The sequence below is a fragment of the Mus musculus genome, chromosome 1 (assembly GCF_000001635.26).
Source record: "Mus musculus strain C57BL/6J chromosome 1, GRCm38.p6 C57BL/6J".
Classification (NCBI taxonomy): domain Eukaryota; kingdom Metazoa; phylum Chordata; class Mammalia; order Rodentia; family Muridae; genus Mus; species Mus musculus.
This window is the reverse complement of record NC_000067.6, coordinates 37,801,428-37,822,796: the sequence shown is the minus strand read 5'-3', so window position 1 is coordinate 37,822,796 and position 21,369 is coordinate 37,801,428. Positions and strand designations below refer to the sequence as shown.

Here is a 21,369-nt window from a genome sequence, read left to right as displayed (position 1 = left end):
GCATTGTAATTTTTGTTTCCCCTGTTTTCATTAATTCTGACTTTAAGTGTTTTACATGACATTGAAGAATTTCACTTTGATGTATATGTATGTATTATGTTTTTATTATTTGTATAGTGTTTTTAGTGAAATTTACTTCCCTGTCAAGTTTTTTTTTTTTACTTGAAAATTCCATAGCTAACTCTTCTGCTCCCTTCCTCCAAATATGCACACGCGCACACACACAGACACTTATCCAGTGCACCCAGTCAGTGCTGCCAGGGTGCACATGGCCATGGTGCTGTCTACTGGGGACATAGACAAACTGCCAACAGCCACCCCTGGAAAAAACGGTGTCTCTCCCTCTCATAGCAGCAATCAACTGCCCGTAGATCCTTGGCTGGGGGTTTGGCCTTGGGAGTCACTCGCACCACCATGTTAGAATTTTTAACTGGTTTGATCTTATGCGGGTAGGCATAGTTGTGAGTTCATGTGTTCAATCTCATATAATGTCCTGAAGACAGCATTTCTGCACTCCTGTCCACCCTCTTACATTCTCCCTGCCTTTTCTTTCATGATGCTCCCTAAGCATTCCAAGTCACATATTCTCAACACCCTGAGCAGGTAGGAGCCTTTGCATTAACAACTACACACTGCAGCAAGAAGCTTCTGAGCCAAAGGTTGGGAATAGTTCATATCTCTGGATTAAACAAACAAAAATTTAGAAGACAATTTGACAATATGACCATTTAGAGAAACAACACTAAGCCTAACATTAAGAGTTTCATTTAATAAGCCATGTCTTCTGGAGCATGTCTGTTCACACAGGATACCTCTGTTCAAACATCTTTTGTCATTCTTGTGATATTCTTTTATGTTTATGAGTATTTTGTCTGCATGTATGCCTATTGTGCCTCATGTGTGTCTGGTGCCCATGGAGGTCAAAAGAAGACATTAGCTCTCTTGAACTGGAGTTAGGAATGAATGTGAACCACTTCTGGGTGCTGGGAACTGAACTTGACTCCTCTGCAAGAGCAACAAGTGTTTCTACCTCTACAGCTCCTGTTATTATATTCTTAATTAGCTCACTTGCAAGTGGGTTCCATAATATTTGCATATCCTTAGTTTTTGTTAATCTATGCCTACCCTCCTTTCATTCCTTTGACGTCTTTACTTCTATCTACTTAAATTTGCCACAATAGATTCAGATTCGTGCTTCCTTATTCTAAGAGTTCATCTTTTATTAACCACCATTAATTTGAACATTGCCTTGAGTCTTTTTCTTTGATTTTGATTTGGTAGATAACAGACCTTCACATTTCCATCTTTATGTCTCTTTCCCTCTGTTTCTCACCTTCTTACCTGTGTTCTTAATAAAGGTGATTTCCTCTGATTTGTTTGCTCCATTTTGCCAGTTGTCTCTTTAGCTTTATCTGTTAACTTGTCTGTTGAGCTTTGTTCTTTTAAAAGTCTTAATATTAGTTAAATTTTGTGATTGTATTTTAAAATGTTATCTTTTGATTTTGTGTTCTATTTTATGATTGTATTTAAATAACATCTGTTTTAAAGTTTCTGTTAGTTAGTGCTGTACTCTGGAATTTGGGGGTATCTAATTTAGTTTAACCTCTTATTAAAAGTGCATTGTTCCCTAATCCAATCTGTGACTTGGGATGGGGGATCTTTTCCATCAGGACTGATTCTGAGCATGGGCTTTTGCCTGGCCTGAGAGTGGTGTCTCCAGAGAAGTTTCCAGTGTCACACAATTTCATGCATCCAACTTGAACCAACTTTGACTTTTATTTTCTTTAAAACTAGGAATTTCACAAGGAAGAGTTCCCTGAAGCTTTTAACAACCACCAGACTCTGTTCTTACACTAGTGGCATAGCTCAGTGGCCTTATATGGACTATTTTAGTCTTACCCTCTGTGATAAAGATATCTTGTGGCATCCTTTTCTTTTGTAGGCCACCTAGTCAGACAAACCCACTATGACTATATACGTGCCATGGTCTAATTATGTACAGGTAGACATCCTATACAAATTACTATACATTTTGTCATATATGTAAATTGTCAGGCAGTGATGGCACATGCCTTTAATTTCAGCACTTAGGAGGCAGAGGCAGTTGAATCTCTCAGTTCAAGGCCAGCCTAGTCTACAGAGCAAGTTCCTGGACAGCTCAGGCTATGTGAAAAAATCCTGTCTCATAAAACCAAACCAACTAACCAAACAAACAAATAAAAATAAAGTGGCTTCGAGTTATCTTTAAGATGCCTGAGTGTGCGTTTGGTGAATGGACTTCCATATATCAAGAATGGAGGTCCCTTTACTTCTATACTTGGGGACTATGGACTTCCTGAGGTACACCAGGTACTTAGTTCATTACTGCTTCCTCAGCTTCTAGTGCCAGTGTTCTTATACACACCAGACAATGTGTGTGGAGTAAATAAAATGCTGTTCATGGGAGACTTAGTTGTCAAAGTGAAAACCCAGAATAAACCTAAAAGTTTGATAACGAGGAATTCGTGATCCTGCTTCAAAGTACATGATTATCACTCAAGTGATAGTTTTCAGCCAGAAAACCACAGTCTGGAGAGCTGCTTTGTAAGAGTTAAAGATACTAAATATTGAGTATAGGTAAGATGTGTTTCAGTTATCTTTATAATATGATAATGCTAAAATGTGCATAGCAAAACACAGCAAAGCAAAAATTGTGTCTGTGTGTGTGTGTGTGTGTGTGTGTGTGTGTGTGTGTAGGTCAGAAGTCACCTTTGGGAGCCCTCCTTGGTTGCTCTCCACCTACTTTTGAATTCCAGACTTTCTCTTTGTGAGTCGGGTAGGCTGTCTGACCAGTGAGCTCCAGGAATTTGTCTTTCCCTGCCCTCTCCCATCCCCAGTGCTGGAGTTACAAGTAGATGCTTCCCAGCCAGCCTGTTATTTGGATACTGGGGATCTGAACTCAGTCCTCATGTCTCCGCAGAGGGTGTTTTACTGGCTGAGCTATCTTTCTAGCCCAGCTCCTTATTTTGCAAATTTCCTATAGTGTGGCTTCATAAGAATGACAGTATTAAGAGGGAAAACATATTAGTGTCCTTAAGAGCTTTTGGATTTAAATATACTAAACATTAACAAAACATAAAAATTCCAGCATTAGTTTTTATTATTAAAATATTTCAGACTTTTATATGAAAACACAGAAAAAGATCTCTCTGATACTCAGCGACATCTTGCTAAGAAAAAATATGAGCTACAGCTTACTCAGGAGAAAATTATGTGCTTGGATGAAAAAATTGGTAAGTTTTTTTCTGTTACTGTTTTTTCTTTTTAAGTTTGGTAGAAATATACATTTTTCTATATTACAACTAAAGTGTATATATATAAAGTATATGTAAAGTAAATACACGAAGTACACACACACAGAGAAACACACTTAGGGAGAGACCCTTAGCCTTAAGTTTATGAATAAGATAATGGAAAATGCAGCTTTATTTGACTGTAACATTTTGAAGCTTAAATTTAGAACCCAAACTACTCAGCTAAGACTTGAATTTCATCAATCAAGAGATAGTTAAAGCCACAGCCCCTTTTTCTGTATGATAATTATAATCTCATTCTATTTGTATAATATTGTAGCTTACTCACAGCTATTGAAAGGCATTGTAATGTATATGTATTTTCACTTTGGGTAGAAAATGTTCACATATTTAGTTATATCTACAATAGTATTTGATTTTACAAAAAATTGCTTTGATTAAAAACTCCCATTTATGTTGATGGAAACATCTTATTGCTATTACAAAGCAGCAGATAAGTTTTTCTCTGGATTATGGAAGACTAAAGAAGAGAAAGTTAGGACCGGGCAGTGGTAACATATACCTTTAATCCCAGCGTGTGGTAGGCAGAGGCAGGCAGATCTCTGAGTTTGTGGCCAGCCTGGTTTTGGTCTGGTTCCAGGACTGCCAAAGCTATACAGAGAAATCCTGTCTTGGAAAACCAAAATGGAAATTATTTTTAGTATTTGGAATTTTCAGGAAAAATCTTCTTTACCAGAGGAGAGTGTACCAGTTGATTATCCAATACCAAGTGGTCAGCCCTGAAAACATGCATACAAGTAACACTATATGGTCTGAGCAGGTTGAATTTAAATATTTATACACATACATATACATAACAACAGTTAAAAACAGAAGGCCATACATTTGAAATAGAATAAGGCAACTATGTGGGAGGTTGAGGGAAAGAAAGGAAAGGGTGGTGAATGATGTAATTACATTATAATCTCAAAAATAATTCCTTAAAACTCCTTTCTGTTGTTTAGTAAACGTTAGCATGAGTAGCTAGGTAAGTGGATTTGCTACTGATTGAGACGTGAAATATTTAGAGACAATATGAAAGATAATATAAAAAGATACCTTGTATAATTGGATATTTTAAAACCATGAAGTCACCTAGGGGGAGGGGGAAAAAGCAGAGAATAAGGACAAGAGAATCCAAAACAGGATAAGAAGCTGAAGAATATGAAAAAAAAAACCCAAAACACCCAGAAGTGGATCTATTTGGAAGGCAGGAAAGAAAGGTGTTTTAAAGCAAAGGGTGTGATCTCTTGTCAGAGACTTTTTGAAAATGAAATAACACGGAGCTAAAAACTGTCAGTCGGCTTTAGCTCCCTGACTCTTTTGGTGACAGTGACAAGCAAAGCTTGGAGTGTTATTGGTGGAGGAAGCAGTGATTCAGGAATGAGTGGGAATTCAAATAGAAGTGGGAAAGAACAGGAAAGTCTGGAGACGTGTGTGTGTGTGTGTATATATGTATGTATATATATATATATATATATATATATATATGTATATATATATATATATATATATATGTGTGTGTGTGTGTATATGTCATACACACATATATGTATGTGTATATATATATATATGTATACACACACACACACACACATATATATACATACACACACACACATAAAATGTGTACACACACACACACTTGCACCAATAGGTAGGGTCAGAATCCTTGAAGTGAGTCCAGGACTCAATTGAGACCTCCTCATATTGAAGATGCCAGGTCTATGGGATGCCCACCAATGGTAGTGGCTATTGTGAAGTAAAGCCAGCCTGAGCCTTTATGACAGACAGAGCAGTGCAGATGCCTATGTATACACACACATACATACATATATACACGTATATACATGTACACACATATATACATATATGGCTACACAAAATAAAGGGCTAGGCTCTTGAGACATTTTGTATTGGATAATCAATTGGTGTGTTCTTCTCTAGGGAAGGATATTTTTTCTGAAAATTCCAAATATTAGAAATAATTTTGTCTTTCATAAGCCCAACAAAAATTTACCTGGTACTTCTAAGAAGAGTTAGGTGTGATGACATATGTAGGAAACTTTATCCAAGTGATTTTATTTGTAATTCCAAACAATTAAAAATTAGCAAGAATCCATCATGGTAGTTCATACCCACAGTCTCAGCATTTGGAGGTTGAAATTGGAGGATCAGGAGTTCCAACAAGTCCCAAGCCTGCTGCTAGTGTTATGCCATGAGACCCTGTCTCAAAAACAAACAAAACAAAAATTCAATCAAGCAATAAACAGTGAACTAGAAAGTGTCAAGAAAACAAAGTGGTAGCTCCAGTGAGATATGAAGGCATCAAGCTAAAGCTTACCAGAGTTCTAAAGACATGGATAGTAATGGTCTCTTTTTCTCTTGCTGTGATAAAGTACTCTTGACAAAAAGAATCTTAAGTGAGGCAGGGCTTATCTTAGCTCACAGTTCAAAAATACTAGCTCATTGTGGCAGGAAAGTCAAGACAGTTGGATCTTAAAGCAGCTGCAGTCATGTCTACAGGCAGAAGAAAGCAACAGAGCATGCCTGCTGGTCAGCTTGCTTCCTCTACCTTTTATACAGTTCATGGCCTATTGCCTAGATGATGTTCCCACTCCTAAGTCAAAAGTGTCTTTCCACATCAATAAATGTGGTATACCAAGAGACCATTCTCTCAGAAGAATCCTACATTGACATGTTGACATCACCATGATAGCTGGATGATAGGTTGACTGGTTTTCAGTAGAAATAGACTGAGATGTAGAAACACCAAAACAAGTGTGTTTCCTGGGCGTCATCACTGCCCATACAGAAAGGCATGACATTGTTAAGTACTGTATATGATAGAATGGAATGGCTCTTGACAGGATCAACTCCATAGGCACTGTTCTAGAGGACCGTTCTGCCAGCACTCTCTTCTTGGAGTCCTGGAAGAGTGGTTCTCAAACTCTGACTTGTGACGTAGTCTCTTAGAAGGCTAGCAAAGATCACTGGAACTAGACTTGCTGAAGGTTCATGCTGGGTAATTCTGCTGTCCTAGAGCATCTACTTTCTCCAGCAGTTCCCACCCACTGTGGATTAGAGCCACGGTGGGGGTGTAGGGCACAGTGTGCTTACCAAAATACAAGTTGCTGTGCCCACTATCAGACTGTTTTTGATTCAGTAGGACCATGGAAAGCGTACAATTCTGTTTCCTAGGTGGTTCTGATAGAGTTGGGTGATAAAGCACAGTTTAAAATGTCTGCTTTGTACAGTTACTCATGCCTTCAACATTGACAGTGGCTTGTCAGAGCTAGTTCTCACAGAGGATGCCACAGAGAGTTCTCTTTCTTAGACATTTTAGAAAAATAAGGAAGAATGAAAATATTGGGAAGCAATTGGCTCTAAGGCTGATTTGATATAATATTAAATTTTGTTGTCCACTTTATATTCAATATGCATTCTAGTCTAGAAGGGAGAGGGAATTAATGGAGACAATCTGTAGGTTGCTTCAGTGTTCCTCTGTCTCATCCATCCCCGTATAGAGCAGGCTGATAGATGCTGCTGTTGATCTCCCCTTGCTAGAGTTCAAAGACACTGACTGTGCTTTTATACTGATGGGCATTTAGAAGTTTGAGGTTCACTATTGTTTGTAATCACAGAAAAGATTTTATTTGGGATATAGCATTCTTAAGTGATTGGGTAACATAGGACAACTAGCTGGAAAATATTTCAGTCTGATTAACTAGAAAAAAGATTCTATCTTGATTAAAACAACACCTTTATAATTATCTAGATAATTTCACGAGGCAAAATATTGCACAGCGAGAAGAAATCAGCATTCTTGGTGCAACCCTCAATGACCTGGCTAAAGAAAAGGAATGCCTGCAAGCGTGTCTGGATAAAAAGTCTGAGAACATTGCATCCCTTGGCGAGAGCTTGGCAATGAAAGTATGTTCTGAGGCTGGTAGACAAGACCTGCTTAGCCAAAGTGTCTAAATGTGTAACTGTGGGTTACCTGACTCAGAATAAAATAAGAGGATTTTCTCAGATTTTCCTAGAAAGCCAAAACCTTAAAATCCGATGTTGAAATGTTTTAAGCAAGTTTTAGAAAGCATGTGTGCAGTCCACTAGCTAATGTTTCAAACTTTCTTTTCCATCATGAATTAGTGATTCATATTCACTGATAATGTTTAAATCTAGTATCAAAATGAAGTGTTAAGAATAATTTTTTCTTTCAAACAGATTAAACCCATTGCCTTAGAATGTCATATGTTCATTTTGTTTTTTGAGACAAGTTTTACTGTGCAGCTATGGATGACCTGAAACGGCCTGTAGACCAGCCTGGCCTCAAACTCCCAGAGATCTGTTTGCTGCTGCCTCCCAAGTGCTGGGATTAAAAGTGTGCACCACCAAGCCCAGTTTATTTAAGGTATTTTTGGGCACATGTTTTAGTGCCATTTGAGTCTTTGAGAATAGGCTGTGTGCTTCTTGTTCATAAAGCTGGATAATAATGTCACCCATAATTTTTTCTTGTTAAACAATAACAGATTTTATGAGGAAAACAGAAAAATACAAAATCCCCTTTTTAGCTCATAAACTGATCCTGAAGGCAAATCTAGTCTGTTTTTATATAATGTTTCTAGCAAATACTGTATTATTGAAGTAGGAGTTTTCTCTATTTGAAGGGAACTAATTCATTAATATATCCATCTGTCATCCAGTCTTTCAACAAATATTTATTGACATGCCCTGGGAGATATAATAAAAACTGAGAGTAAATGGGTCCATGGAGTAATAGAGAGAAGATCCTACTATTGTAGGCTAGGGTCGCTCCATAAGGTGCCATGTGTTACTGGAGTTTATTAGAAGCATGGCTGACGCAGCCTGGGGCTTGGGCCAGGAAGAGAAAGGTCTAGGAAGCCTTCCAGGTAGGGACATGTCTAAATTTTTATAAAAGATGACTAGAAATAAGCCAGAGAAGGACTTAGGGGAAGAGGACCGTGGAACTATGATAGACAAACAGCAGCTTACACTAGAGTTCACGGACTCTTGTGGGAAGATTTCAGAACAGTTCCAGAGTTTATGGCTGGGGCATAGGCTGCAAAGAGCTAGGTATGAATGGAGTAACAACCAATCACAAAGATACATGTGATATTGACCGTGGACTTTATAGCCATGATGATGTGAGGAGAGGTTACAGATGGATCTCTGTTTTAGAATGAACATTCTGTCAATTATAAATCCACATGAAAGATGGACTGTGAACACCTGAGGCTAGAGACAGGGGCTGGTAAAGAGTCAGATGGTGAGACCCATCCTCAGAAGCTATGAAGTCATGAGAGAAACAGATCTCTTAAAGAAGTAGGAATGAGATGTGCTTTCTGCCTCCTCAATAGTCCTGTGTGTGAGAGGAAGGAACACAGAAGCAGAACATACCTGGGAAGAGTGGTCATTCACCTCCTAAGTGGGAATACTACTTATAGGCTACCGGAATTTTAGGTTTAGAGTGAAAACTGAAATTAAATGTGAAATAATGAGTATAATTGAAGTCATGGAAGGAAATGGTACCTGCATGTGTGTGTGTGCACATGTATGTGTGTGCATGTGTGTGTACACACATGTGTGTTTTGTGTATGTCTATGTGTGTGTGTTGTTGTGTGTGGTTTGTGTGTGTGTATGTTTTCTTGCTGAAATGATCTTTTAAAAATTTAAAGGTTTTATGAACCATACATCCTCTGAAGGAAAAATAATTTGTTAAGACAGCATTAGAGAGCTAAAAATGATTGCCATGCATGGTGGCATACTCCTGTAAACCTAGAAGGGCAGGGGACAGGGGGCAGGGGATCTCTGTGAGCTCGAGACTGGCCTGCACTCCATAGCAAGTTCCAGGTTATTCAGAGATATATAGACTCTGTCTCAAAAAACCCAAACAAACAAAAGAGACAATGTTCTCTGGAGTGACACTTTAGAACTGAACTAATAAATGCTCTTAAAGTAGAAAACAAAACATTTCATGATCTAATGTGGGGATACAGAAATAAACTAATCTGGAGAACTCTGCAATTGAGTGAATAATCTGCTTTTACCCCTGGTAATCTTAGCTTTAATTTTAAAGGTTTTATTTTTATTTATGTGTACATTTGTGCATATGTACAAGGATGTGTGAATGCCTGAAGAGGCTAAAGCAATAACTTGGATCCCCTAGAATGAGAGTTACAGATAGTTAACTGAGAGCCACCTGACACGGGTGCTGGGAATCAAACTCCGGTCCTCTGGAAGAGCAGCAAGTGCTCTTAACCACTGAGACAAACCTCAAGCTCTTGGTGATCCTGGTTTTAAGAAATGCTTTGCTACTTGGTATCAATTAATGGTAGAAAATAGAGTAGCAAGCACATATATTTTTGAGTATGAAAAGACAGAATTGGAAAGTTTTAGTTTTTCTTCTTTATAACTGTGTTCTAATAGTTCACATGGATGTATGTTCCTCACTGGAAGAACATATTCAGGTGGTGCAAGTGATATTAAATTTACTTTTTATTTTTAGGAATATTAAATTTTCTCATGTTGGTAGGTTTGAAGAATGGTGGTATTAGGGTCCTACTAAAGAAAAATTGTCTGAGAGAATATATTATTGGGTTCTACTCAATAATTTTTCCCTGAATAGTTTATATGTTTCTACAGATTCTCACTTTTTTTATCCTTTTGAAGAAGAAGAAAAAAAGCTGTTTAGGGTTAAAAAGTATATTCTGTACTTAATCATGTAATGTCTTTCAAGGCTCTAGATGTTCAGTGAACTTTTCAAAATTCATTTTTAAATGTATGGCATCACAACTTATTTAAAAACCTGTATGAACTGCCTTTTTTACATTTTAAAAATTCGTGTGCATGTGTATGCACATGCAAGTGTATGCATGCATGCGATAAGCGTGTGCTTTAGGTTTTGAGTTTCTCACTGAACCCAAAGCAACTCACTTGGCTACACTGGCTGCTGTCAAGCCTTAGGGAACTCCCTGTCTCCACACCTCAGTGCTAGGATCACAAGTGTGACCTTATATGGCTGCTGGGGATGCCACTGAGGTCCAGCAAGTGCTTTACAGAGTGAGCTGCCTTCCCGGATCCCCAAATATTCCATTCTAAGTGGTTGTGTGTGTGTGTGTGTGGGGGGGGGACCTGAGTGTGTTTTTCTTCCATGAGTTTGTTTTTCGGGGTTATGAATTGTTTTGCTAATGGGTGCTTTAATCATATCCTGGCCAAATATGTTTGGTCACACTTTACATACAGAGTCTCCATCATTCTATCAAAGAGCACAAGCTAAAAACCCCCTAGAGTGGGCCAAATGAAGACAGTGACACTCACTGAGAGTTTTGAAGACTTGGTAATAGTATCGGAGTCAGTACATTCAAATCCATTTCAGCCTAGACTGATTCGACTCTTTCTATTTTTCAACAGCTCTGAAATATATTAGGGCAGGTATTTGAAGTTTATATTGCTAATATAAATAATGAACCCAGTTGCTTTTTTTCTAAGAGATAATTGCCTATGGTTCTATGTGTAGAATTGAGGTTAGGGAAGATCACACTAATTGGCTACCTAATACCAAATGTAAGCCCTGAAAACTTACATACACATACCATGTAGACTGAGCAGTTAGTATTTATGTGTTTAGGAATATATGTGTATATACATATACATACATGTACATGACAACAATGAATAAAAAAGGAGTCCATGGGTTTGCAAGAGCCATGGGAGAGTTTGGAGGGAGGAAAGGTAAGGGGAAATGGCAGTATTGTATTATATTATATTATATTATATTATATTATATTATATTATATTATATTCTCAAAAATAAAATAAATAATTAAGAAGAAACAAATTCAATTACATATTTATTACATGTAATTACAATTATAATTACATCACAGACATTCCTAGACTTGTGTTTCCTAGGGTCTTCAAGTGTCATCAAGTTGATAAGACCACCTGTCACAACTCTACCTCTTACTAAGTTGACACACAATTACATCTAATGTCTTTCTTAATTTTGTAAATGAAGACTGTAACAAGGTCATAAGTCTAAGTGATGTGACATCAAGTTTTATAAGAAACATATAGAAGTAAATTAATACTATTTAGTATGGAATATTTCATTGCTAAGCCATGGTAGTTATGGGGGTCTTATATAGCTGGATGATTACACAAATCATTTAACACACTATTAGTTATATGATTTTATATCAATACACTTAAGTGTATGCTTTCTTTTAATGGATATATTAACTTTATCCGGTACAAGTATATACATTGATTATAGGCTTTAAAGTGTAGAAAAGAATGTGGTATAAATGTTTACAGACAACGAAAATCATGGGGGAGGGTTCTTTTTATTCATTCAGCTTTGACAGAAATAAGTTTTAAATAATTTTAACTTAATATTTTTGTTAATTTTAAGGAAAAAACCATTTCAGGCATGAAGAATATCATTGCTGAGATGGAACAGGCATCAAGGTAAATCATTCAAAACTCTTGTAGTGCTTACTGGAGCCACAATATGATTCATGTATAATACAAGAGGCTGAAGGTCAGGAGGCTGTGTTATGTATCAGGTAGTTAAGTCTGAGGGTCAGCAGAGGCTTAGGTTGTCTCAGAGAGTAAAGGAGAGGGCGGGGCATCCCAGGTGACATAAGGGGGAAGGGCTTCCAAAGCAGACGTAGAGGCAAAGATTCACAGTTCCCTCAAGTATAAGGGAAGTGAAGTGAAGGGGACTGGAGAGATGGCTCAGTTGTAGGAGCATGTTCTGCTCTTGCAGAGGATGGTGGCCCAGATAATCCCATACATGTCTGCCCTGCAGCAGGCATACATGCAGTACATATACACACATACAGGCAGAGCACACACACACAGGAAATTAAATCTTTGGATAAAAAGAAGTGACGAAAGGAGAAGCCAAACTTGCAAAGAGGCCTGTCTACTACACAGATGAGCTTGATTTTCATCCTTTGGGGGGTAAAGACTATTAGAGATTTTAAAGTTTTAAAATAATTTTTCATTGAACTATCCAGGAAGAATTGGTATTAAATTGGGCTTTAGAAGAGATAAGAACAATAGGAGGAATGAATTGTTTATGGTGAGAGACTTTAGGGAAATGTCAGGCTTCTGGATCCCCCACTGCGCATGACAGGCTGTGTGTTCAGAGAAAGATGAGTTTAAAGAGCCTCTGAGAACTTGTTGTAGAAGTGTCCAGGAAGCATGAATCTGCAGTACATATACACACATACAGGCAGAGCCTGTGGAGATGGAGCATGGAGCTAACCATGGAGACAATGATTCTGTGGGTTCTGTGGAGCTGAGAACTATGTCAGACACTGGAGGAACAGAATCTAATAGAGGCTGAGTACCCTATCAATAGTTGTCTGCATACTGAGGCTCAGCTCCGTAGCTGCCCAGTCCATAAAGCTAGATACCTCAGCAGCCTGAAACAAGTGTTGGGGGCCTAGAGCTCCTTGGAGAGCTGCTGATGTTCTGTCTACATTGGAGGACTGAAGAAGAAGTTGGAGTCTTGACAGCAGGAACAGCTATTACTGCATACATTCAGAAAGAAGGGCCAGGGCTGACAACCTGCTTTTTCCTGGAAGAGCCATTTAAAGGGTGCTGTCCACTTTGAGGATGGGCCTTCCCCAGTATGATATGCTTCTCCACAAACACCATCACAGACATGCCTAGACTTGTGTTTCCTAGGGTCTTTAAATGTCATCAAGTTGATAAGACTACTCGTCACAACTCTACCTCTTACCAAGTTGACACACAAGTACATCTAATGTCTTTCTCAATTTTGTAAATGAAGACTGTAATAAGGTCATAAGTCTAAGTGATATGACATACCTATCCCATGTCCAACTGAAAATGCACTAATTCTTCCTCCATAAAAATGGCAAAGTCCCTTGAGGAATGGTTACTTTTTTGATAATTCATGAATTAAGTTGGAGAATATAGATATAATAGCACATAAGTTCTGAAAGCAACTAAATCAATGTATTACATGCTAAAGCTTTAATAAAGGAAAGAAAATCACAGAGATCTGCTTAATAAGTATGTGTGTATAAGTAAGTATACATGCACACATAACACACAAACAGGAAGCATGTGATAATTAAAATTCTGGTTTCTATAATTAGTCATATGGCTGTAACTGATAATGTACTCTCCATCTTCCCTGCCTTCAAAAACTGCCTCAGTAAATCTGGGTTCTTTATACAGGGGCCTGACCCACACCTTCACTCCTGAAGGATCTAGGATTTTATTTATCCTACATAGGTTGATTTGTAGTTTCTTTCCCATTGACCTTAATCAAAGGGCATTATAACACTAAGAGATGCCCTAAAAGATCTGCATTTCAGACATGTTATTTTCCTTCATTGTGGGGCACTAGTCAATCTGCCCCTGGTAGTCTGAATCAATCCTAATATGTTAATTCCTTTCTTAACGTGCTGATTCAATAACCCAAGGTGGCTAGGAGGATGCCTTAGCTTACAGATCAGTGCAATGGTTCTTATACCTCCTGATTGAAATACCCTCTAATCTCTAGAACCAAAGCCTGTAGGGAACCAGAGAATAATATTGTGGGAATAGGAAGTAAACATTCTAGTGGGCCACTCAGGATGATGGAGAGTGGTACCATTTTCATTTCTACTTCTCAATTCTTGGACCACGAGACCTGGCTAGAGGGAAATAGTACTGTATGTTGGACATTGATTCAGAACATATACAACCTTCTGGAAAACACTGCTCTAGCCTCAGGGCTATTGACACATACTAGGTGCTTTAACTCAATCTTTAAAAGGTCATTCCAGCCAGGCAGTAATGGCGCATGCCTTTAATCTCAGCACTTGGGAGGCAGTGGCAGACAGATTTCTGAGTTCGAGGCCAGCCTGGTCTACAGAGTGAGTTCCAGGACAGCCAGGGCTACACAGAGAAACCCTGTCTCAGAAGACAAAACAAAGAAGAAGAAGAAGAAGAAAGAAGAAAGAAAGAAGAAAGAAAGAAGAAAGAAGGAAGAAAAGAAGAAGAAGAAGAAGAAGAAGAAGAAGAAGAAGAAGAAGAAGAAGAAGAAGAAGAAGAAGAAGAAGAAGAAGAAAAAGAAGAAGAAGAAGAAAAGTCATTCCACTATTCTATCAGCTGCTTCAGGATGGTTGGGAACAAGATAAGACCAGTAGATTTCATGGGCCTAAGCCCACTGCCCACTGTTAGATTTCTTTGACTGTGAAATGAGTTCTCTGGTCAGAAGAGTTGCTATATGGAATACCATGACAGAGGATAAGGTATTTTGTAAGCATTATATGCAGGGGGAAAAAGTAAGTCCATGTCCAGAATAAGCATCTTTTGCAATTGGACAAAGTATTGATCTTTCCCTGATGTAAATAATCCAACATAGAAATAACCAGCATTAGGTTCACCAAACTCATTAAAAAATGTATGCTAAGTTCTGTTTTTTTTTACCCTACTCCTAGCCCCCAACCCTTTATTAGGCAGGGTTCTTTAGAGGAGCACAACCAATAGAATGTATATGTAGAGTAAAAAGGAATTGCCTCCTATGCTAGGAGCTAGGTATTCCAGCAGTGGTGGTCCAAAAGGGCATAGAACTTGGTAGCTATTCGCCCCAAGAACCTGGATGCCTCTGCTGTGTGGCACTGGAGGTCTGGAGCTCCCCGTCGAGCCAGTGATGCTCAGATTGTGTTAGTAGGAGGGCCAAAGAAACAAGTGTGGTAGCAGAGGAGCGAGGCAGCAGGCATGAGTGCACACTCAGGAGGGAGACAGGCAGTGTGCTGCACTGACTGCCCTTCATGTGACACTGCTTCCCCTTGGAAAGCCAGCTGGAAGGTGTTGCCCATTTTGAGAGTGGGTCCTCCCCCATCACTTAGTTCTCTCTGGAGCCACTCTCAGACACAGGAGGGCATGTCTCCTATATTTTAAATCTCTGTTGAGTTAAGAATTAAAACTCTTTCTGGAGTTGTGGACATGACAGGGATCACTCTGAAAAGTAGGGCTAGAAGGAGAAGAACTGGGTTCTGAAAACCAACTTTTAAAGGCACGGAGTAAGAGGACTCGGAAGGGGAGAGTCAGCCTTAATGGCTGTGGTGAACTTGCTATACGTGTTGGAAGTTGGAGATGCAGTGGCCCACTCACTGGCTTGTGTCTATTTAGACCTTCCATACTGAAGTATGCAACTGCCAGAGATGGAAGTGTCTTTAAATGTGAACATCTTAAACCTCTTCAGTTAGTTTTCAGTCTGACTGTCCATCTTCTGTCCTGTGGGAATGTGTTATTCTATTTCAGTAAACTATCTCTTCTTATGTGCTGTTTGATTTGTGGAATAGACAGTCTACTGAAGCCCTCATTATGTGCGAACAAGATATTTCCAGGATGCGCCGGCAGTTGGACGAGACAAATGATGAGCTGGGTCAGATTGCCAGGGAGAGAGATATCTTGGCTCATGAGAATGACAATCTTCAAGAACAGTTTGCCAAAGTCAAACAAGAAAACCAGGTATACTTCCTGTTCCCAGAATCTTTTTCTCAAAGAAAAAAATGATTTCTTCTGAGCAGAGCCCTCATTTAATTTTGTAGAAAATCTCAGACACTGCAACTCTCCACACTCTTGTTTTTTACTTTCATAACAGATTGCCATATAATTTCTAGATGAGTATCTCTGTCATAAAGTATTGGATACTAAGGAGAAAGGAATGTAAAAGAATGGATTTGTTTAAACCTTAGAGAAGCTTCTGTCTCAAAGGGTATTTGAATAAACAGACACGGATTAGAGCTACGAAAAAATTTAAAGCAGGAGCATATTATGATGGACCATGTACTACTACTGTGTTTTAATATGTGTGGAATATGGGACATTTTTGGACCTTTTTAGCACTATAATATTTTTTAGGTAAATTCTAAATTTTAGTCTGTAACCCAATATATTTCAAGCTGACAGTCTTCAGTTCTAACAAAACTATATAAAATTTGAACATTAAAACATTCTGTTTCTTGAAAAATAGAAACTGAAAGAAGCTGGTGACTTATCTCAGTTAGAATGTGCTTGTTAGGCATGAACCCCGAGTTTGACACCCACAACCATATAAAACCAGGTGTGGGACTGGGGGACCTTAGTCCCAGCCCTCAGGAGATAGAAGCCAGAGAACCAGAAGCCCAGGGTTATTCTTGGCTATAGGTCACTTTGAGGTCATTCTGGGATACTTGAGTTAACAGCTATTATTGACATTTAACATGTACTTCTGTCTATTTCATTCAATTCAACATTTTAATTCTATTAGTTAATGTTCTATTGTTCTGATGATACATCATGGCCAAGGCAACATATAAAAACAGTTATTTAACTGGGGCCTTGCTGATAGTTTCAGAGGATTAGTTCATGGTCATCATTGCAGAGTGTAGTGGCAGGCAGGCAGGCAGGCAGGCATGCTCCTGGAGCAGTAGCTAAGAGCTTATATCCTCACCCACAGGTAGCAGGCAGAGAAAAAAGAGATCGGGCCTGGCCTGGGCATTGGAAACCTAAAAACTCATCCCACTGACACACCTCCTCCAAGGCCACAACACTCCAACAAGGCCACACCTCCTAAGCATTCCCAAACCTTCAATCACGTGAGCCTGTTGGGCCACTCTCATTTAAGCCACCACACTGCTTTTATGTACACTTTTAAAATGTAGGTAGAGTAAAAACCTGATGCTTTTTCTGTGTGAGGAGGCAATAGAGCCAGTTATCTAAGATTCACATGGGGCTGACTCTCACTGCTAGGCTGTATTACCATGCTTTTAAATTCCAAGAGTGGCATAATCTGTAAAATGGATGGTAAGTGAAGCATTTACTATAGTGTCCAGGATACCACTCTCCAGCTTACCACGATAGAAATTTCTCTGCCTCCTTAAACTGCATGCTCTTGATTGCCACCAGAAGAAAACCAGCATCCTAAGAGTTTGCATGTGTTCCAGGGTAGTTTTCTTCTTCTCTTAGGCCATATAACACAGGTCTCTATGCAAACCAAAGGCTAAGAAAGAACACTGTAGAAATTTTGGAAAATGGAAACCTTAGAAAGTTTTATCCTTAATACTATGCCTTCTAACAGAAATATAAGTTCATTATAGAACTTTTTTTGAAGGAAAGGAAAAAAAAATCTCTTGATGTCTTTACCATCCAGTGACTGTTATGTCACATGTGTATTTTTACTGATTTCATAGCAATTGCAATTTAAACATTGTGAATAGAATGTTTTATATTTCAGACATAGATAATGTCTTTCTTGTCTTAGGAGCATCTGGAAATGCTCAGAGCATCCCTATGAGAATGGCTCATAGGTGCCCTATGAAAAGTCTCATTTACAGTAAACATTACGTGGACATTCCCACTCCTTACCACAGTTGAAGCTTTAATTATTCATTAACATTAACATAGTAGCCAAAATACTATCCTGTTGTCTCAATTAGCATATTTTTGGTTACTGTAAAGTTTGATTTAGTGCTATCAACTTATGCTTCCTCATCATGACTTGTCTGTCTGGGCCCGTTGCCTGTTTTATTTTGGGATTTTTAAAAACCACTTTTACATAGATTTTGATATCATTGTTATATTAATTTTGTATAATCATCTGATTCAAATATTTGCAATTTAGATGTTTTCACATATAGGAATTGCTTATTTATTATAGTCAAATCTAGCTATCTTTTTTTGATAGGCACTGTCCAAAAAACTGAATGATACTCATAACGAACTCAGTGACATAAAGCAGAAGGTCCAGGACACGAATCTGGAGGTTAACAAGTTGAAGAACATATTAAAGTCTGAGGTACACAGAGACAGTTTTTCCTTTGCTCATGATACAAGTGTTGGTAAGACCTAATTTAATGATCTGTTACACTCACCAGATTTGTAGATCAAGTCTTTATTTAATCAGATATTACAGTTTTGACTGTGCAGATTAACCATTTACATTTAGAATCACCAGTGTCCTAGAAGATGACACTAGAACATGTTTTCTTTCAGTTTGCTAAATTTAGAGTAAACATCCTAGGTAAGTAGATTCTCTCTAATCAAAGAACAATGGGCATAAAATCCTGAGTTTTCTGTTACATACTGACTAAAGTGGCTTTTCCTGATTGTTTGACAGGGCAGAATGGATCTCACTAATTTTAGAACATCTGTTTCTAAGAACCAGTAGACTACAGTCATTTGCACATCTCTTTAGCCACTATTTGATATAAGGTGTGTGTGTGTGTGTGTGTGTGTGTGTGTGTGTGTGTGTGACTTCAGAGATTTCTGAATGTGGATGTATGTATCTGCTCTGTAATAATACAGTTTGTCTGAATATAGAGCTGCACTTAGTGCTGTGTATTAAGTACATAGAGATGTACTTCGGTAAAATGTCTAAAATAGTGTAATAGATCAGTATCATAGGTGTGGTGTTACCTACATGAGACTCAAAGTGTCTATGGGAACTTTACTTCCATAATCTGTGTATGTGATTTAGCATATCATTTAATATCTGCATACAAACATATTTTGAACATTTGTTCATAGTGTACATAAACAACATTTTCAAGGGCTTGGTGAGGTAAGCCATTCTTAGGACTCCTAGATTGTACCTGTCACCTTCAGGAGCTTTGGAACTTCTGAGTCCAGGGGAACATACATTTGATTAGAAAGGGTGGCATATTCATTCTTTGATTATTTTATTAGCTCAGGATTTCTGATAGAGAAATTTACTGTTTCCAGGAAGGAGAGCATTCCTGACATTAGTGAGATAATAACTGACATTTAAAGAGCAGGCTAGGCAGACCACAGTACTGAGGCTTTCTTTCTCTCTATGCATGTGTATTCTATGTGAATCTGTGTGTCTATCTGCGTGTGAGTGTGGATGCCTGCAGAGGCTAGATGCCCCTCAAACCAAAGGTTCAGAAAGTTGTAAGTTGTCCAACATGGTTGCTGGGAAACAAACTCGGGTTTTTACAGGAGCAGGATGAGCCATCTCGCCAGTCCCTAAGATAAGATAGCAATGGTTATTCAGCATAGTATATTATTTATGGAACTGATTTTCCCTGTAGAAAGCAGGTCCTACTTCAACTAATTTATTTATGGGATCACATTGAAGATTAAAAAAATCTTGAGTGGGTAGGGAAGTGGGGGGAGGGTATGGGGGACTTTTGGGATAGCATTGGAAATGTAATTGAGGAAAATATGTAATAAAAAAAAATCTGATTCCAGCTGGGTGTGGTGGCGCACACCTTTAATCCCAGCACTCGGGAGGCAGAGGCAGGCAGATTTCTGAGTTCAAGGCCAGCCTGGTCTACAAAGTGAGTTTCAGGACAGCCAGAGCTACACAGAGAAACCCTATCTCTAAAAACAAACCAACCAACCAAATAAACAAAAACTCTGATTCCTGCAGGTGGTAGATACAGCTCAGTGGTAAAAGTACTTGCCTAGTATGTGCACGGTTCTGGATTCAATCCTAGTATTGCCAGAGATAACCTGGCTCTGTATTATATGTACAACTTATACATGAGTGTATATTATTAGCATACATTTGGTATTTTTGAACAATACTTTTGAGCAATTTCTGACAAAATAGTAAAAAGTTCAAAAAAAATTAAAGTCTGTGACCAAGAAAATTATGGCTCAGAGACAGGAGACATGGCTTAGTGTTAAAGAGCACTCTTCCAGAGGACCCAAGTTCAGTGTTCAGAACTAAAGTCAGCTCCTGGGAACCCAAAATCTCTGGTCTCCAAGGGCACCAGCTCTCAATGTGAATACACACACACACACACACACACACACAGAGAGAGAGAGAGCAGTTAAAAATAATATAAATAAATCTTATTAGATATTGACCCTTAAGATGTGAAAGGGTCATATAGAAATTCTGTGGCCAGTATATCAGATGGTTGGGAACAAGGGAGTGGTAGTGAGAAGGTTGGCAGCTGAGGCCAGCAGGGGTCAGTAAACAGTCATGGAGGAAAAGATTCCCTTAGAAGAAACACAGCATGTGTTTGTCCAGGTCCTCTAGAGAAAGTACCCAAGGAGCTAAAGGGGTCTGCAACCCTATAGATGGAACAACAATATGAACTAACCAGTACCCCCGGAGCTCATGTCTCTAGCTGCATATGTAGCAGAAGATGGCCTAGTCAGCCATCATTGGGAAGAGAGGCCCCTTGGTCTTACAAACTTTATATGCCTCAGTACGGGGGAACGCCAGCGCCAAGAAGTGGGAATGGGTGGGGGTCTGGGGGGACTTTTGGGATAGCATTTGAAATGTAAATAAAGAAAATACCTAATTAAAAAATAAATTAAAAAAAAAAGAGTAATCTGCTGAGTGAGGAACTGATGGACGCAGGTTGGGGCATTCTTCTTTATGTTCCTTACAGGTTGACCATCTTTCTAGGCTAAGGGGTTAGTAGGATTTCTTCAGGGTTATGTACCAGTGATTTCCCAGTGGCCTAGATAGCAGTGTTCCAAAAGCACTTTATGTTAAATACTTTTAAAGTTTTAAAGTAATACACAAGATTTGCTTTTTAGGAATCTGAGAACCGGCAAATAATGGAACAACTCCGAAAAGCCAATGAAGATGCTGAAAACTGGGAAAATAAGGCCCGCCAGACAGAGGCAGAAAACAACACCCTCAAACTGGAACTTATCACTGCTGAAGCAGAGGGCAACAGATTAAAGGAAAAAGTTGATGCCCTTAACAGAGAGGTTGAGCAAGTAAGTTTGCAGAAATGTGCTTACAGTGTCTCACGTGTCATACTAAGTGAGCTTGGCTTGGCTCAACATAATGTCAATCAGTTGAATTATATAAATGGACTGTAAGTTAGAGCCCCTTAAGTACTCTTCTATCCACCTTGGTTCTCAGGTACCCACAACCAGAAAAATTATCAGCTTTTTATTTCTTAGTTGGGAACTGTTCGGGGGGGGGGACCCAAATTTTTAAAAAATAATAAAACAGATCTATTTTTATCCTACAGCTATAAGAACATTAGCATGTTTCCACATTTGT

General features: G+C 38.6%; 1 protein-coding gene across 22 annotated transcripts in view; it reads left to right on the top strand.

Moving 5' to 3' along the window:
• The window catches only part of Tsga10 (testis specific 10), a 111,857-nt gene that overhangs the window by 43,630 nt on the left and 46,858 nt on the right, over positions 1 to 21,369 (top strand). For 17 of the 22 annotated variants that reach the window (XR_865225.2, XM_006495822.3, NM_207228.3 and 14 more), the window contains 6 exons: positions 3,157 to 3,272; positions 7,111 to 7,265; positions 11,770 to 11,825; positions 15,692 to 15,860; positions 18,058 to 18,168; positions 20,892 to 21,077. Coding sequence is in view for 18 of the 22 variants with exons in the window: in XM_006495822.3 (XP_006495885.1) it covers positions 3,157 to 3,272; positions 7,111 to 7,265; positions 11,770 to 11,825; positions 15,692 to 15,860; positions 18,058 to 18,168; positions 20,892 to 21,077 (793 nt within the window). In the remaining 4 variants the exon portion in view is untranslated. The other 5 variants (XR_001783692.2, NR_110976.1, XM_017319577.2 and 2 more) reach the window with 4 other exon arrangements.